The sequence below is a fragment of the Cricetulus griseus genome (assembly GCF_003668045.3).
Source record: "Cricetulus griseus strain 17A/GY chromosome 1 unlocalized genomic scaffold, alternate assembly CriGri-PICRH-1.0 chr1_1, whole genome shotgun sequence".
Classification (NCBI taxonomy): Eukaryota; Metazoa; Chordata; class Mammalia; order Rodentia; family Cricetidae; genus Cricetulus; species Cricetulus griseus.
The window spans coordinates 192856744-192875015 of NW_023276807.1; the positions used below are offsets into that span (position 1 = coordinate 192856744).

The following is an 18272-nucleotide window of genomic DNA, read 5'->3' on the forward strand; positions in this document are numbered from 1 at the left end:
AGGAGGCAGAGACAGGTGGATCTCTGTGAGTTCAAGACCAGCCTGGTCTACAAAAGCTAGTTTCAGGACAGCCTCCAAAGCCACAGAGAAACCCTGTCTCAAAAAACCAAACAAACAAACAAAAATAAATAATTATAAAATCTGTGGAAGCAATCTTTTTAACACTGCTGATCTTCAGTGCCTAAAACAATACTTGACAACAAGTATTTTAAAAGTTTAATTAAACAGTTTATGCTACTTTACTTTTCATTAGAATATTTTACTTTTTACTAATTTCTTTTCACTCAATTTCAATAAGATGCTTGTAATTTTTTTCTTCTGGAGTAGTGCACATTTTAAGATTTTGTTTGTTGCTGTGGAATAATCCTGTACACCGTGCAAATTATGCTGTGATTGGTTTAGTAAAGATGCTGACTGGCCAGTAGCTAGACAGGATAAGGTTAGTCTGGAAAACCACACTAAGGACACTGAGAAGAAGAAGGGCAGAGTTAGAAGAGTCACCAGTAAGACACAGAGAGGAAACAGGAGGTACAAGATGAAAGAGAGGTAACACCATGTGGCAAATGTACATTAATAGAAATGAGTTAATTTAAGTTGTAAGAGTAATAACAAACCTGGGCTATTGGCAGAGCTATTAAGTCTCTGTGTTGGTTATTTGGGAAGTGGTGAGTGGGGAAGAAAAATCTGGCTACAATTTGCTTTTTTGTTTTTTTTTTTGGGGGGGGGAACGACAAGATTTCTCTGTGTAACAGCTCTGGCTGTCCTGGAACTCACTCTGTAGACTAGGCTAGCCTCATATTCAGAGATCCTCTGCCTCTGCCTCCTGAGTGCTGGGATTAAATGCACAACCCACTAACCTAATGTCAGAAGACCTCTTTCAATCAGAAGTCGTAAAGCAAAGAAAAATGTTGTCCTCCTTCCAAATAAAGAGGAAATCCTCCTTTCTGACCACCCTCAGGCTGTCACATGGGTTTTATTGTTGACTTCAGAAATGAAGTAAAACAGGAGATCTTTGAAGTCTTTTTCTTTTGTTTTTCAAGACAGGGTTTTTCTGTGTAGCTTTGTAGACCAGGCTTGCCTCGAACTCATAGAAATCTGCTTGCCTCTGCCTCCTGAGTGCTGGGATTAAAGTCATACACCACCACTGCCCTGCTGATCTTGGGAGTCTTGAGCCTCCTGACCTTCATACTAGAACTGGATCACTGACTCTTTACAATTGTAAGACTCTATAATCATGGGGACCAAATCCATAATTCCCCTCACCCTGTATACACACACACACACACACACCACACACACACACACACACACACACACACACACACACACACACACACACATCTCTTTGTATTAAATTTTAAAATATGGGGTCTATAGGCATGGGTTGGTGGTTAAAAGCACTAGCAGCTCTTCTAGAGGATCCAGCACTCATATGGCAGCTCACAGTGGTCTTTAACTCCAATTCCAGGGATCTGATGCCTCTTTTGGCCTCTTGGGCATAAGTGGTGCACAGGCATACATGCAGGCAAAATACCCATACACATTGTTGGGAGCCACACAGCTTGGCATGAACCTTTAGGCCAAACTTGCCAAGCCACATAGTTATAGAACTGTCTTTTGATTATAAATGGCTTCTAGAAGCATGAGCACTCAGAAGGAACAACATGACCCAGAAGTCAATCCTTTGTTCCAATCACAAGCCCACTTACCTAAGCAAACCTCCCGCATCCCACTACTTATCTAAGCAACCTTCCTTCTTCCCACCATTCACCTAGATAACTCTCCCCACCACCCATGAACTTTTCACCCTGCCAACATCCTCTTTCTATAGTTTTCTAACATCCTGCTTAGCTCTTAACCTTTTCTCCTCCTCCCCTTTACCCCATACTACTGACTATATAAGCTACCCTTGAAAAAATAAAATTTGTCATTTGATCAGAATCCTGTCTTGTGGTCATTCTCTCGCATCTCTTGTCCCCATTCCCCTCCCTGGACTTATTGCTCTAGGTTGCTGTCCCGAGGGTCGGGACAACTACAACACATAAAATAAATTAAATTAAAAATAAATAAATTAAAGAATATAGTCTGCTGGTATAATGGTGAGGTTTTCTTCCACTTTTTTATTAGACTGGAGGCCTGCTCCATAGAGGTAAACACACACACTCTCTCTCTCTCTCTCTCTCTCTCTCTCTCTCTCTCTCTCTCTCTCTCCTCAAATGGGAAGAATTAATTAGTTATTTAACATAACAATATGATAGAAATTTGGATTAACTCACATCATATATGATATATGTGTATAATTATATATTTTGTTAAACACACAGGCACTATCCTATGGTACCAAATCCAACCTTCTATGTAACTGATTCATTTTCATACTTAAAAATTCACTATCTTCATCATTATATACTTTATATATCAACACTATGTCTCTCTTTTTTATTAACTGTTTTTTAATGGCTTCTAGTCCAGACTATGAACATAGTCTCATCAGCTCCTGGTGCTAAGTACTATGCCCATCATTATAGTAACTGATCAATAAACACTTGTTTACTATTATTCAAGCTTGAATATGATTTTGGTAAAATATTCAGAATTAGCAACTCTGCTCCTCCAAAACAAAATGAAACAAACCTGGAACCAATCAATAGTACAGCAATTGATGAGGGATGGGAACTGTCTCAGACGATTTCGAAAAGCATCTCCTATGGGGCTAAAGGCCACAACGACATGAAGATTATCTTTGCAGCGATTCACAAAGAAAGCAAACAGGGCTAAGGGACTGAGTTCACCATGTTTATTGCCAGCCTGAGCTACTGGTCGGACACCCTACAGAATAGAAAACAAAAACCTTGTAAATAAAAAATCAGATTTAATATAAGGAGATGATCAGATATTAGAATGAGGTTTGTATGAACTATCTTTAAATTTTATTTTTATACCATTGGATATTTAAAATAAGTATCTATCAAGAATGTACCTGTTAAAGACAATCAGAAAACCCATCAAGATTATATGTAGGCCTAAATGCAGCATTGTTTTTAGAGGAATAATGGAAACTAATTCGATGTCTATTCACAAAACATTCTGATGACTTTTACACAGGATTTTACATAACCTTTAAAAAACAAAGTAAGCCAGACTCAGAAAGACAAACACTGAAAGCATGCTTTCTCTCATGAGCAAAAATTCTCTCTCTCTCTCTCTCTCTCTCTCTCTCTCTCTCTCTCTCTCTCTCTCTTTCTCTCTCTGTGTGTGTGTGTGTGTGTGTGTGTGTGTGTGTGTGTGTGTGTGTGATTCATATGATGTATAGCAGAAATGTGGAGAAAGGAATCTAAAGAAAGGGTGAAGAGAATGAGAGGGTACTGGAAGGGGAAAGAAAAACGAAAAAAAGACAAATATTCAAAGTTCTCTCTCAAATGTGGAACTTAAATTTAAAGCAGAAAGGAACTATCCATGGGAAGGTGATGAGCAAAGTACAATGTCATAAAGAAACCTATTAGTTTGCATGTGTACTAAAATAATGAAAACAAAAGATGTATTATGTGTGTTCTATGGCAAGGTTGGGAAAATAAACAAAAACCAAGTTACGAAAGAATACACAGAATATGATTCTCTTGTATTAAATTTAGAATTATGCAGTTTGGATGCAAGGTATGCCCACTGGTTTAAGAGCAGCATGGCTCTCATGGGGAACCAACCACTTTCTGATTGGATGTGAGGCTGCTCCACAGGAGGGAATTTATGCCTGGGACTGTCAATTTGGTCAAAGCCCCATGGCTCAGGAAGTCATAAGACATAAGGGAAAGCCTGCTACTGTTGTTTTGCTAAATGGACATGTTGTCAAACTACCTTCTAACTACTTATGTTTATTTCATAAATCAGTGCTGCTCTCATCCTTGGTTAGAGAAACTTCTTTGTGCAGTGGGCAATGGTTAATGCTGAAACTCATGCCTGGTTAAAATACTGTTGAATTCACAGACCTAAATGGGACATCTCTGTCACATACCCCTATCCACACCCTCTAGTAGAATATTATTTTAAGGTGTTTGACTTTCAGTGAAGCTGTGATTCTTTGCTTATCTAAAACACCTGCTGGTCTAATAAAGAGCTGAATTGCCGGCAAATAGAGAGGCAGGAGCAAGGATCGGCAGGGCTGGCAGGCAGAGAGAATAAATAGGAGAAAGAGGAGTAAGAGAACAAGAAGTACCAGCCATCCAGCTACAGAGCAATCCACAGAGTAAGATTTATAGAAGTAAGATAACAGGAAAAGCCCAGAGGCAAAAGGCAGACAGGATAATGTAAGAAAAGCTGGCTAGAAACAAGCCAAGCTGGGGCTAGATATTTATAACTAAGAATAAGCCTCTGTGTGTGATTCATTTGGGAGCTGGGTGGTGGGCCCCTCAAAAAAGTCAAAAGAGTAAAAAGCATTTCAACAAATAAAATGGCACCCAATGTGGGGTGTCAATTTGTTGTTTTTCTTTTTAAATTGTTGCTGTCTTTTAAGCTACCGTTATCGTATTCAGCAACTGCTACTCTGCCACTACCAGCAGCCACCAGCAGTGGCTAGGTAGGCGACAAGAGCTGAGGTCTGAGGGAATTCTGTTCCCTCAAGCCTTGACTCTTTCAAATCTATCAAGAAAGCATTTAAATCTCTGTTCTGCTAAAGAACTCAAGATTCAAAGATTGAGGTAGAATCCTGCCTTCCAGAGAGGCTGAATAGAAAACAGCTCACCTCTTCAAGTCTCTCAAGAAGTCCTTGTGATTTTTCTCACCCCTTCTTGTAAACTTTTCTCCATCTGGTTCCACCCTACAACTTCCTGTCAGCTAGTTGCTGACCCAGCTTCCTGACTGCAGGTGAAAATTATACTGGACAGCAGAAAGCCATACAACTAACAGAGTAAGATATTAGTCATGTTTTCTTTCTTCCTTTCTTTGCTTTGTTTTTGAGATAGCATCTCAAAGTATAGTTCAAGCTGGCACCAAACTCATGATCCTTCTGCTTCAGTCTCCTGAGTGCTGTGATTAAAGGTCTATACCACCACACCCAGCTCTTGTTCTCTCACCAGTTTAAGAGATGATATTAAACTCTAATCAATCATAAGCATGTAAGTATCACCAAACATATAAAACAATTGCTATTTTGTGAAGATGATAATTATAAAATAATTTGATTTATGATGCTAAAATTAAAAATTCAACAAAATGATGTATTAAACTAATCTACTTTAAATTGTATTAGCTGTATTTATTTAGTTGCTTAATTGTATATTTTCCTGAAGAGCAGAGCAAAGTGTTCATGATAAGAAAACTCCTGTGCCGAGAGCAGGACTCCCCAAAAGCACTTACCTCCATTACTTCTTGCTTTTCATCTGCTGCAAAAATGTTGGGAACTTCACCAGTATTGAGCACACTGTCAATGTCTTCTAGGAAAGCTTCCTCCTTAATCTGAGTGTCTGTGATCAGAAAGACTGTCTTCTGGCCCCTCATGCCCACGTTTCTTAGCAAGGACTTAAAGGGAAAATGTACTTATAAGCAGAATGCAGTGGACTTGTGTAGGTTTTGCTTTCCCCTTCTTTTTATACTTGGGTGTAAGTGTACTTTGATTCTGGTGGATCTGTCAATAACGAACTCCATTTCTCCCATACTGTAGGTGGGCAATATAAACTACGTAGTTTCCTCAAGTTCGTAGACATAACAGTTGTTTCAGAGGCATGTGCTTAAGAAGGGCCCAGTCAAACTATCACTTTAAGGACTGAGTTGGACTTAAAATTCGGCCCTTGGACTGAGAAGTTGCTTACAAAGGCCAATAATACAAGTACTTGGGTCAAGTGTGTTGAATCATGGACTGAGCCAGCTGGAGGAGTGAGACAAATGAAGATCACTTCCAGGGAGTATAGAGAAATTTCTAATCTGGGCCCTTAAATCGAATCATGTTAAATGACTCTCCACCTCTGAACACTTAAGCCCTATAAACCAATTACTTCCCCTTTATTTAAGTTAGCTTGAGCTCACTTTTTTTTTCATTTGTTTTTGGCCAATTGCAAGCAAAATTCCCAACTGAAATAAAAATACGGACTTAGTAGTCTGATAGAGCTGAATTGTATACGTCTGTTAAAACTGACAGTTAAACTTTCAAGAACTTTTTAGGAAATTATTAGATATAGCCACAATTGAAATTAAGTGATATGATAATGTTCCTCCCAGAAGCCATAAGTTATCAAACAAAAAGTCCAGTCTCCGGTGTGAGTTACCTCCCTTGGAACTGTTAGTCAGGGGCTTCCCAGGAACCTCCCCACAAAATAAAGGCTATTGCTACTACCCTTGGTCACTCATCAGAACTTGATGGTTAGCCCCTAAAATTGACAGGAAACATTCTCCCTGCTAGCTATCTTTCATAGTAACCGAAAGGTGTTGTTTCAGCTGCTGTGAGAGGAAAGGTCATCAACATTAGCCAGTGGTGAATCCTATGAACTACAATACCCAATGGTCAAACAGTGGCTTGAATGTTATGGGTTGCAGGGGACAACCAACAGTTTTATGATTGGATTTAAGGCCTGATCCATAGGAGGAAACTCATATGTGATACTTGTAAAACATCCTTGGTTGGAAAGGTGACTTTCCCTAGGGAATATAACCTACTAATATAATTTTTGATACATGGACATAACATTTGTGCTGGATGGTTTGAAGTAAATTTGACACACGTTAAAGTCCTCTGAGTGGAGGGAACCTCAATGGAGAAAATGCCTCCACAAGATCAGGCTGTAGGTAATCCTGTAGGGCATTTTTAAAATTAGTGATTGTTGCAGGAGGGCCCAGTCCATTGTGGATGGTGTCATCCCTAGACTGGTGGTCGTGGGTTCTATAAGAAAGCAGACTGAGCAAGCTATGGGTAACAAGTCAGTAAGCAGCACCCCTCCAGGGCCTCTGCACCAGCTCCTGTCTCCAGATTCCTGCCAAGTTTCAGTTCCTACCCTGACTTCCTTTGATGATGAATAGTACTGTAGAGTGTAAACCAATTAAACCCTGTCCTCTAAAATTTGCTTTTGGTCCTGGTGTTTTGTCACAGCATAGAAACCTAACCCAGACAGTATTAAACACCTTCTAAATACTTATCCTTTAACCCACAGATTAGTCTGGCTCTCATCCCTCATTAGAGAATTTTTTTTATTATAGTGGGTGGTCATTAATGTAAACTCACAACTAGTAGAGGTGCAGAGAATAAGTGCCATGTTCAGCCTCAAACGGAAAGTCCATATAACTCCCTTCTCCCTAGGCTCAGGAAATATCACAGGAGAGGGAGAAAAGAAATACTAAGTGCTATAAGCTGGGAATTACTGTTTTGAGATACTGGTGTTTGGACATGACAGGGATGTTGCACTCATGAACTCACAGCAACTGTTGCTGTCTGTACAAGACCTTATGGAAATCATATATTCCTGGGGAATAAGTCTTCTCAAACCAGGATAAAGACAGAATCAGTGGCAACTGTGGTAACTTGCATTAAAAAGCCTTGTTCTGGTATATATAATTTCCTTTAGCTTCAGTGTCCTCAACAATGAAACATAGAGACAACTGTATCTGCTGCATCCGAAGTGCTGTATCTATGGAATGAGATTATGTAAGTAAAGCACTCAGAGCAGGCGCCCAATGGATAGGACAGTATTACCACAACTACCCAAATATACACAGCTACAGAGGCTGACTTCCCTTTTACTAGTCAAAGAATGAACTATCGTGGTTTTACACACTAGATAGCGTCATAATTTTACCTTCAGATCCTCTCTCCACTCATTCATACCATAACTCTTAGAAATTTCTGGTTGGAAAATCTGCATTTTTGCCATAGATGTAGCCAGACGAGTTAAAGATTGCCGACCACTTCCTCCAAGCCCGATGAGCAATGCATTTCCACCAGACTGCTTTAGAATGCGGCATATTCTTGACAAATGTTCCAAAACGTATCTACCAAAATAAGTTATTATCCATAGCAATATACACATATGTTTCCTTACCATTTTATTATAAATATTCTATAACATCATGTTGCACTGTAAATATATGCCAAAAATTTATTGAAAAGCTAAAACATGCAGGAGCTGGGGTTGGGGAAGTTCTTGCCTCACAAGCCTAATGACCTAAGTTCAAATCTCCAGAAGTCAGAAAACAGCTGGATGCAACAAGCATTTGTGATCCCAGCACACCTATAGGAGATGGAAGCACAGATCTGTGACTCCTAAAGGCTCATGAGGCCAGCTAGCCTGGCTCACCCAGTAGAAAGAGGTCCTGTCTTAAACAAGGTGGGATGGCAAGGACTGATACCTGAAGATTGTCCTCTGACCCCCATACTCTGTCCAAAACGCTAGAGGTTTCTTTTCATTAATACAGATGATGGGGAGTATTGTCTGAAATAGGCAACCTACTAAGTTATTGGTATTTTATATTGTAATATATATGACAGGAATTTACTGCATTTTTGTTTTACATATTTCATGAAAATTTATAAATAAAAGTTTTGAACACACACATAAAAGTAAAATATAGGCACCTAAACACAACAAGATTCATTCTTCTTTTGTGAGTTTGATTATATTCATCTAGGCACTGTTCAACAACATCATTAAACTGGTGAATATTTTGAATTTCAACATAAACTCGATCATCTCCTTCAAGATCAGGGCTCATATAATCCCCAAACATGAGATTTCTTAAGTCTTCTTCAGTTATCTATAGGATATAAATCCGAAAGTTACAAAAGTTAAATTACAAAATAAGTTTAAGAAAAAACACAAAAATTTGTCATGGGTTGCCAACTTTAAACATTAAGACAGCAAATAATATTTGTATAATATTAGTATACTAAATGATAACTTTATGTGGTGAAAACAATTTTTTTGCTATTTCTATAGACCAGGAATCAAAAGATTTATTTGTTTTTATTTTATGAGTGTTTTGCTGTTATGTATCTAAGTGTATTGTGTGTGTGTTATGCCTGAAGAGGCCAGAAGAGGTCATCAGATCTCCTGGAGCTGGAACTATAGGGAGTTGTGAGCTGCCATGAGGGTCATAGCAATCAAACCCAGGTCTTCTGCAAGAACAGCCAGTGCTTTTAACTGCTGAGCCATCTCTTCAGATGCTTTTTCCATAAGCTGGAAAGTCATCTTTCTGGACTCTCTTTGTTAAGAAGAGTATATGAGTTGCTATCATGCTATGTACTCTGTACCACCTCATTAACAGCCACTATAGAATAATGACCTAACAACTAAATAACTCTAAATAGTCAATATATCACATGAGTTATTGTACAGACTAATCGCAAAATAAACTCAGACCCATAAGAAAAAATAAAAGAATATGTTCAATAAAAAGCAAGTACAGTTTTGCAAAATAAGTTTAGGAATTACTCACAAAATCCCATTTTAAACTGACATGTTTTAATTACTAAATATACTTACTGGAGCATTCTCTTTTCGCAGGTGAAGAAAGAGAACATCAAATGGCTCCTTAAAGTGGTCCTTTATAACAGTTTTAATTAACGTGAAGAGCCAATTTCGATCTTCATCATTAATGAGGCGATCATAAAACACACGGAGTACCTCATGCACAAACAGGCGGACCATAGTTTGCTTGGTCTCAACAGCATCTTTCTCAATGAGCAAGCAGCCCCGGATGACTCGTGAGAAATCACGCAAATTGAAAGTATAATGAGATTTAGCAGGAGTGGGCAAAAGATTTTCCATAGATTGCTTATATATCTGTGAAGGAAAAATGCAACCTTTAGAGTCATGGTTTGAATCTGAAAGGCTCCCACCATGGCTCTCATGTTAAATACTTGAGTGGCAGAAAATGGGCTTTAGGAAGAGATTAGATCCTGGGCTTCTGATCTGATGATGGGTCATAGCACAGTGGCATTATCAGGAGATGGAAGAAACTACAAGGTGTGGCCTACTGGAAGGAAGGAAGTCACTGTGGGCATATCCTCTCTTTATCAAGATTCTGGTGAGCTTAGTTTGCTGAGATTATGGCTAAATTACTTTTGAGCATATTATTTTCCGTTTCAACACTTGGTATGAGGCTGGTTCTGGCTTATGAGTGAGAGAGGTAACACATCATCAACAAATCAGGAGGTTTCTTTGACCACATGAGCATAAGTTATTTTACTCCCATCCTTGCATGCTCTAATGTTTCACTGCAGGGTGTGTGGTCTGAGTAAAAGCATTATGTATATAAACTGTTTGTAGTTCTTTTCTTAAAAAATTACAGCCAGAAGACCAGATCAGTCCTAGACTACATCAAAGAGGCTTCCTCCAGCAGCTGATGAGAGCAGATGCAGTAACTTATAGCCAAACATTGGGCAGAGCTCAGGGACCCCAGGGAAGAGGGGAAGGAAAGATTATAGGAGCCAGAGGGGTCAAGGACACCAGGAGAACACAGCCTACAGAATCAACTAAGCAGAGCTCATAGGGGCTCACAGAGACTGAAGCAGCAGTCACAGCCTGCATGGGTCTGCACTAGGTATGTTATGTTTCGGTTGTTAGCTTGGGGGTTTTATAAGACTCCTAACAGTGGGAGTGGGGGTATCTCTGACTCTTTTGCTCGCTCTTGGGACCCCATCCTTTCTCCTGGATTGCTTCATCCAGTCTTGATATGACGGTTTGTGCCTAAACTTACTGCATCTTGTTATGCAGTGTTTGGTTGATATCCCTGGGAGGCCTGCTCTTTTCTGGAGGATAATGGAGGAGCAGTGAATCTGGGGAAGAGGAGAGGTAGGGAGGCTGGGAGGAGTAGAGGGAGGAAATGCCACAATTGGGATGAGAGAATAAATAAAAAGAACAAGTGCCTCAGCCACCTCAGCTGCACTAGCCAGTCATCGGGCAAGCCTCCTGCAGGTAGGCTACTCCAGCACCACCACTGGAACCTGTAATCTACAAGTCCCACTCAGGCCCCAAACCCAGCCATCCCCCATGACCTCAGTGGCTCCCTGAGGCACAGACAGCAACTGCAATGAGCAATCCAAGAGAGGATCCCTGAGACACTGACAGCAAGGATTGGACCAATAGGCAAAGACATTGCCTGCACCAACTGGAGGGAGAGATGGGTAGGAGTCAATGCAAGAATACATTTAACAGCTGGGAGGTGGTGGCACACGCCTTTAGTCCCAGCACTCAGGAGGCAGAGGCAGGAGGATCTATGTGAGTTTGAGGCCAGCCTGGTCTACAAAGCTACACAGAGAAACACTATCTTGAATGCCCCCAAAAGAATACATTTAACAACCTAAAGAGCAATATGGCAACACCAGAACCTAGTGGTCCTACAACAGGAAGACCTGAACATCCTAACCCAGAAGAAGCAGAAGAAAACAACTTTAAATATAACTTTATGAAGATGATAGATACCCTTAAAAAGGAAATGAAAAACTCCCTTAAAGAAATGGAGGAAAAGACAGACAAAAAATTGGAAGAAATCAATAAATCCCTTAAAGGAAGTCAAGAAAACTAAGAAAAAACAAATAGGTGTAAGCAAACAGTTCAAGACTTGAAAATTGAAATAGAAGCAATAAAGAAAACACAAACTGAGGGAATTCTGGAAATGGAAAATCTGGGTAAACAAACAGCAACTACAGATGCAAACAAACCAACAGAATACAAGAGATGGAAGTGAGAATCTCAGGAGTTGAAGATACAATAGAGGAGATAGAGTCATTGGTCAAATAAACTATTAAATCCAACAAATTCTTAACACAAAACATCTGGGACACCATGAAAAGACCAAACCTAAGAATAATAGGGATAGAAGGAGAACTCCAGATCAAAGGCACAGAAAATATATTCAGCAAAATAACAGAAGAAAACTTTCACAACCTAAAGAAGGATATGCTTATGAAGGTACAAGAAGCTTACAGAATACCAAATAGACTGGACCAAACAAAAGTCCCCTTGCCATATAATAATCAAAATGCTAAACATACAGAATAAGAAAAGAATATTAAGAGCTGCAAAGGAAAAAGGCCAAGTAGCATATAAAGGCAGACCTATCAGAATCACACCCGATTTCTCAATGGAAACTCTGAAAGCCAGAAGGTCCTGGACTGATGTGCTACAGACACTGATACCATGGATGCCAGCCGAGACTACTATACCCAGCAAAGCTTTCAATAACCATAGATGGAGAAAACAAGATATTCCATGACAAAATCAGATTTAAGCAATACCTATCCACAAATCCAATGTTACAGAAAGTACTAGATGGAAAACTCCAACCCAAGGAAGTTAGCTGTACCGATGAAAACACAGGCAACAGATAACCTCACACCAGAAAACCCCATAGAAGGGAAACACACAAATACTACCACTGAAAAATAACAGGAATTAGCTGGATGTTGGTGGCGCACACCTTTAATCCCAGCACTCGGGAGGCAGAGGCAGGCGGATCTCTGAGTTTGAGACCAGCCTGGTCTACAAGAGCTAGTTCCAGCACAGCCTCCAAAGCCACAGAGAAACCTTGTCTCGAAAAACCAAAATAAATAAATAAATAACAGGAATTAACAATTGGTGGTCATTAGAATCCCTTAATATCAATGTACTCAATTCATCTATAAAAAGACACAGAATGGATAAAAAAAAAAAGGATCCATCTCTTCTGCTGCATACAAGAAACAAACCTCAACTTCAAAGACAGACATTACCCCAGAGTAAAGGGTTGGGAAAAGATTTTCCAATCAAATGGACCTAAGAAACAAGTGGGTGTAGCTATCCTAATATCTAAAAAACTAGATTTTGAATTAAATCACTCAAAAGAGATGGAGAAGAATATTTCAGATTTGTTGCAGGAAAATCCACCAAGATGAAGTCTCAATTCTGAACATCTCTGTTCCAAATACAAGAGCAAGAGCATCTACATATATAAAAGAAACACTACTAAAGCTTAAATTGCATAGCAAACCCCAAACACCAATAGTAGGAGACTTCAGCACTTCACTCTCACCAATGGACAGGTCTTCCAGGCAGAAACTTAACAGAGAAATAAGAGAACTAACAGATATCATTACTCAAAAGGACTTAACAGATATTTATAGAACATTTCACCCAAAAGCAAAAGAATATACCTTCTTTTCAGCACCTCATGGAACCTTCTCTAAAACTGACCACATACTAGGTAACAAAGCAAACCTCAACAGACACAAAAAAAATTAAACTAACCCCCTGTATCTTATTAGACCACCATGGCTTAAAGTTAGAATTCAACAAAAACACTAATTGCAGAAATCCTACAAACTCATGGAAATTGAACAATAGTCAATTGAAACACCCCTGGGTCAAGGAAGAAATAAAGAAATTTAAAGAATTCCTAGAATTCAACAAAAATAATTGCACAAATTACCCAAACCTAGGGGACACTATGAAAGCAGTGCTAAAAGGAAAGTTCAGAGCACTAAGTGCCTACATAAATAACATGAAGAAATCTCACACTAGTGACTTAACAGCACATCTGAAAGCTCTAGAACAAAAAGAAGCAGACTCAACCAGGAGGAGTAGACAACAGGGAATAATCAAATTAAGGGCTGAAATCAATAAAATAGAAACAAAGAAAACAATACAAAGAATCAATGAAACAAAGAGCTGGTTCTTGGAGAACATCAACAAGATAGACAAACCCTTATCCAAACTAACCAAAAGGTGGAGAGAGAATATCCAAATTAGCAAACTCAGAAATGAAAAAGAGAACGTAACAGACACTGAGGAAATCCAGAGAATCATTACTCCGCAAAATTGAAAAATCTAAAAGAAATGGACAATTTTCTTGATTGATACAACATACCAAAATTAAAGACCAGATAAACAATTTAAATAGACCCAAGGAAATAGAAGCAATCATCAAAAGTCTCCCCACCCCCCCCAAAAAAGCCCAGGGCTGGACAGCTTCAGCACAGAGTTCTATCAGAACTTCAAAGAAGGGCTAATACCTATACTCCTCAATTTGCTCCACACAATAGAAACAGAAAGAAATTGCCAAACTCTTTTCGAGGCTACAGTTACCCTGACACTCAAGCCACACAAAGATGCAACTAAGAATGAGAACAACATTATTGCTTAGATGGGGTCATCCTTGTAGATTCCAAATCTAAGCAATAGTGGAGAGGCTACCTTAAATGCCCTTACCCTGTAATGAGATTGATGACTACCTTAAATGTCATCATAGAGCCTTCATCCAGTAGCTGATGGAAGCAGAAGCAGAGATTCACAGCTAAGCACTGAGCTGAACTCCTGGAGTCCAGTTGTAGAGAGGGAGGAGTGATGAGCAAATGGGTCAAGACTATGCTGGGGAAACCCACAGAAATAGCTATCCTGAGTAAGTGGGAACTCCCTGACTCCAGACTTGACAGCTGGGGAACCTGCACAAATGACTGAACTAGGCTCCCTAAATGTGGCTGTCAGTTGCGGGGCTTGGGCAGTCTATGGGACCACTGGCAGTGGATCCAGTATTTATCCCTAGTGCATGAACAGGCTTGTGGAGCCCATTCCCTGTGGGCTTGCTCGACCTAAATATAGTGGAGAGGGCCTCGGTTCTGCCCTAAATGATGTGACAGACTTTGATGATTCCCAATGGCAGACCTCACCCTCTCTGAGGAGTGGATTGGGGGTGGAATGGGGAGATGGTGGGGAGAGTAGGAGGACAAGAGGGAGATGGAACTGCGATTGGTATGTAAAACAAGATTGTTTTTAATTTTAAAAAACTTAAAAAATAAAAAAGAAAGAGAACTACAGACCAATCTCCCTTATGAACATTGATGCAAAAATGCTTAATAAAATACTGGCAAACCAAGTCCAAGAACACATAAAAAAATCATCCACCATGACCAAGTAGGATTCATGCCAGAGATTCAGAGATGGTTCACAATATGAGATCAGTTAATGTAATCCACCATATAAATAAACTGAAAGAAAAAAACTATATGATCACCTCATTAGATGCTGAAAAAGCCTTTGACAAAATACAACACCTCTTCATGATAAAGTCTTGCAGAGATCATAGTTACAAGGAATGTATCTAAACATAATAAAAGCAATATACAGCAAGCCAACAGCCAACATCAAATAAAATGGAGAGAAACTCAAAGGGATTCCACTAAAATCGGGAACAAAACAAAGCTGTCCACTCTCTCCTTATCTATTCAATATAGTACTCGAAGTTCTAGGTAGAGAAATAAGACAACAAAAGGAGATCAGGGGATACAAATTTGAAAAGAAGAAGTCAAACTTTTGCTATTTGCAGACAATATGAGAGTATACATAAGTGACTCCAAAAATTCTACCAGGGAACTCCTACAGCTGATAAACATCTTCAGTAATGCAGCAGCATACAAGATCAACTAAAAAAAATCAGTAGTCCTCTTATATGCAAATGATAAAAGGGCTGAAAAAAAGTCAAAGGAACATCACACTTTACAATAGCCACAAATAACATAAAATATCTTGGGGTAACTCTAGTCAAATAAATGAAAGACCTGTACAACAAGAACTTTAAGTCTTTGATGAAAGAAATTGAAGAACACATCAGAAAATGGAAAGATCTCCCAAGCTCTTGGATAGATAGGATCAACATGTAAAAACCAGCAATCTTATCAAAAGCAATCTACAGATTAAATTCAATCCCCATCAAGATCCCAACACAATTCACAGACCTCGAAAGAACAATACTCAACTTCATATGGAAAAGCAAAAAATCTAGGATAGCCAAAACAATCTTGTACAATAAAGGATCATCTGGGGGTGTTACCATCCCTGACTTCAAGCTCTACTATAGAGGTATAGTAATGAAAACAGCTTGGTATTGACATAAAAACAGACAGGTGGACCAATGGAATTGAATTGAAGACCCCAAAATCAACCCACACACATACGAACACCTAATTTTTGATAAAGAAGCTAAAAATATAAAATGGAAAAAAAAGCATCTTCAACAAATGGTGCTGGCAGTCAGCATGTAGAAGAATGCAGATAGATCCATATCTATATCCATGCACAAAACTCAAATCCAAATGGATCAAAGACCTCAACATAAATCCAACCACACTGAATCTCACAGAAGAGAAAATGGGAAGTAGCCTTGAAAGCATGGGCACAGTAAAACGCTTCCTAAATATAACACCAGTTATATTTAGAATTCAAGAAACTAGACATCAAAGTGCCAAATAATTCAATTAAAAATGGCGTACAGATCTAAAGAGAGAATTCTCAACAGAAGAATCTCAAATGGCTGAAAGACACTTAAGGAATTGCTCAACATCCTTAGTTGAGCAATGAAATGAAAACAACTGTGAGATACCATCTTACACCTGTCAGAATGGGTAAGATAAAAAACACCAATGATAGCTTATGCTGGAGAGGATTCAGAGTAAGGGGAACACTCTTCCATTGCTGGTGGGAGTTCAATCTTATACAGCCACTTTGGAAATCAGCATGGTGGTTTCTCAGAAAATTGGGACTCAATCTACCTCAATACCCAGCAATAACATTCTTGGCATATACCCAAAGGATTCACACTCATACCACAAGGACATCTGCTTAACTGTGTTCATAGCAGCATTATTCATAGTAGCCAGAACCTATAGAAACAACCTAGATGTTCCTCTACCAAAGAATGGATAAAGAAAATGTGGTACATTTATACAATGGATTACTACTCAGCAGTTAAAACAAAACAAAACAAAACAATGACATCTTGAAATTTGCAGGCAAATGGATGGAACTAGAAAAAAAATCCTGAGTGAGGTAACCCAGACCCAGAAAGACAAACACAGTATGTACTCACTCATAAGCGAATATTAAATATAAATCAAAGGATAATAGTCTATGACCCCAGAGAAGCTAAGAAACAAGGAGGACCCTAAAAGAGACATATATATGGATCCCCTGGGAAGGGTAAATAGACAAGATATCCTGAGAATATTGGAAGCATGGGGGTATAAGGGAGGGTGGAAGGAGAGGGAAAAGGGGGAGAGGGAAGAACATGAAGGAAAGGGATGGCTGAGATGGGGGAAGGACTGAGAGGGAGAACAAGGAAAGAAATATCTTGATTGAGGGAGCCATTATAGGGCAATGGAGAAACCCAGCACTAGGGAAATTCCCAGGAATCCACAAGGATGACCCCAGCTAAGACCCTAAGCATTAGTGGAGAAGGTGCCTGCAATCAGTTTGACTACCCTACTTGTCATCATAGAATCTTCATCCAGTAACGTGATGGAAGCAGATACAGAGATCCACAGCTAAGCACTTGGCCTGAGCTCCCAGAGTTCAGTCAAAGAGAGGGAGGAGAGATAATATGAGAAAAGGGGTCAAGACCATTTTGGGGATACCCCAGAAACAGCTAACCCGAGCTAGGGGAAGCTCACTGACTGTGGACTCACAGTGGAGGAACCTGCATAGGACCAAACTAGGCCCTCTGAATGTGGGTGACAGTTGTGTGGCTTGGGAAGTCTGTGGGGCCACTGATGGTGGGACCCGGATTTATCACTAGTGCTTGAACTGTCTTTTTGGAGCCCAATCTTTTTGGAGGGATACCTTGCTCAGCCTAGATATATGGGGGAAGGCCTTGGTCTTGCCTCAAAGTGATAGCCAGACTTTGTTGATTCCCTATGGGAAGCCTCACCCTCTCTGGGGAGTGGATGGTGAGGTGGGGTTTGGGGGAGGTGGGAGAAACAGGAGGAGGGGAGTGAGTGGGAACTGGTATTGGTTTTTTAATATTATAAAAGACTGTTTTAAAATTTAAAAAATTATAAAGAAGAAAAAATTATGAAGAACAAGAAGGAAAACAGAACAAAACCAACTAAACAAAAAACCCTCTTCACTTTTCCATCTTTCCTGCCTCTGCATCACCTCTTCATTTGTCTTAGAGACATTAGGAACTGCACTATGTCACTCAGTTGACCCTTTTGTCCAAACAGCTTTATTTGCAAATGTTTATTGTGTAATGAGTTATAAAGGTTAGGTTCAAGGACTTTGGATTCTGGAACACCATTAATATTGGATCCTCCCCCAAATTCCTCCCAGATATCCTGTGGTTGCCTGGAGTCATGGAGATCCTGTTGGCTTTGTTTTGCTTTTTGCTGTTGCTATTGTTTTTGTTTTGTGTTGTTTTGTTTTTATTTTTTATTTATTTTTTATTTTATTTCTTTCTAAATTTTCCTTTTTGGCTGGAGGCACACTACAAGGGTAAAGGGTGGATACAGAGGAACTGGGAAATGAGTGGGCTTAGAGTACATGAAGTGA

At 39.4% G+C, this 18272-nt stretch overlaps 1 protein-coding gene across 1 annotated transcript in view; it reads right to left on the reverse strand.

Moving 5' to 3' along the window:
- Dnah12 (dynein axonemal heavy chain 12) overlaps positions 1-18272 on the reverse strand; it is a 206294-nt gene that overhangs the window by 66990 nt on the left and 121032 nt on the right. Inside the window, exons 42-46 of the mRNA XM_035452634.1 lie at positions 9459-9758; positions 8552-8730; positions 7776-7968; positions 5350-5511; positions 2635-2829 (exon numbers count right to left, since the gene is read on the reverse strand). Of these exons, the coding sequence (XP_035308525.1) occupies positions 2635-2829; positions 5350-5511; positions 7776-7968; positions 8552-8730; positions 9459-9758 (1029 nt within the window). The remainder of the gene's footprint in view (positions 1-2634; positions 2830-5349; positions 5512-7775; positions 7969-8551; positions 8731-9458; positions 9759-18272) is intronic.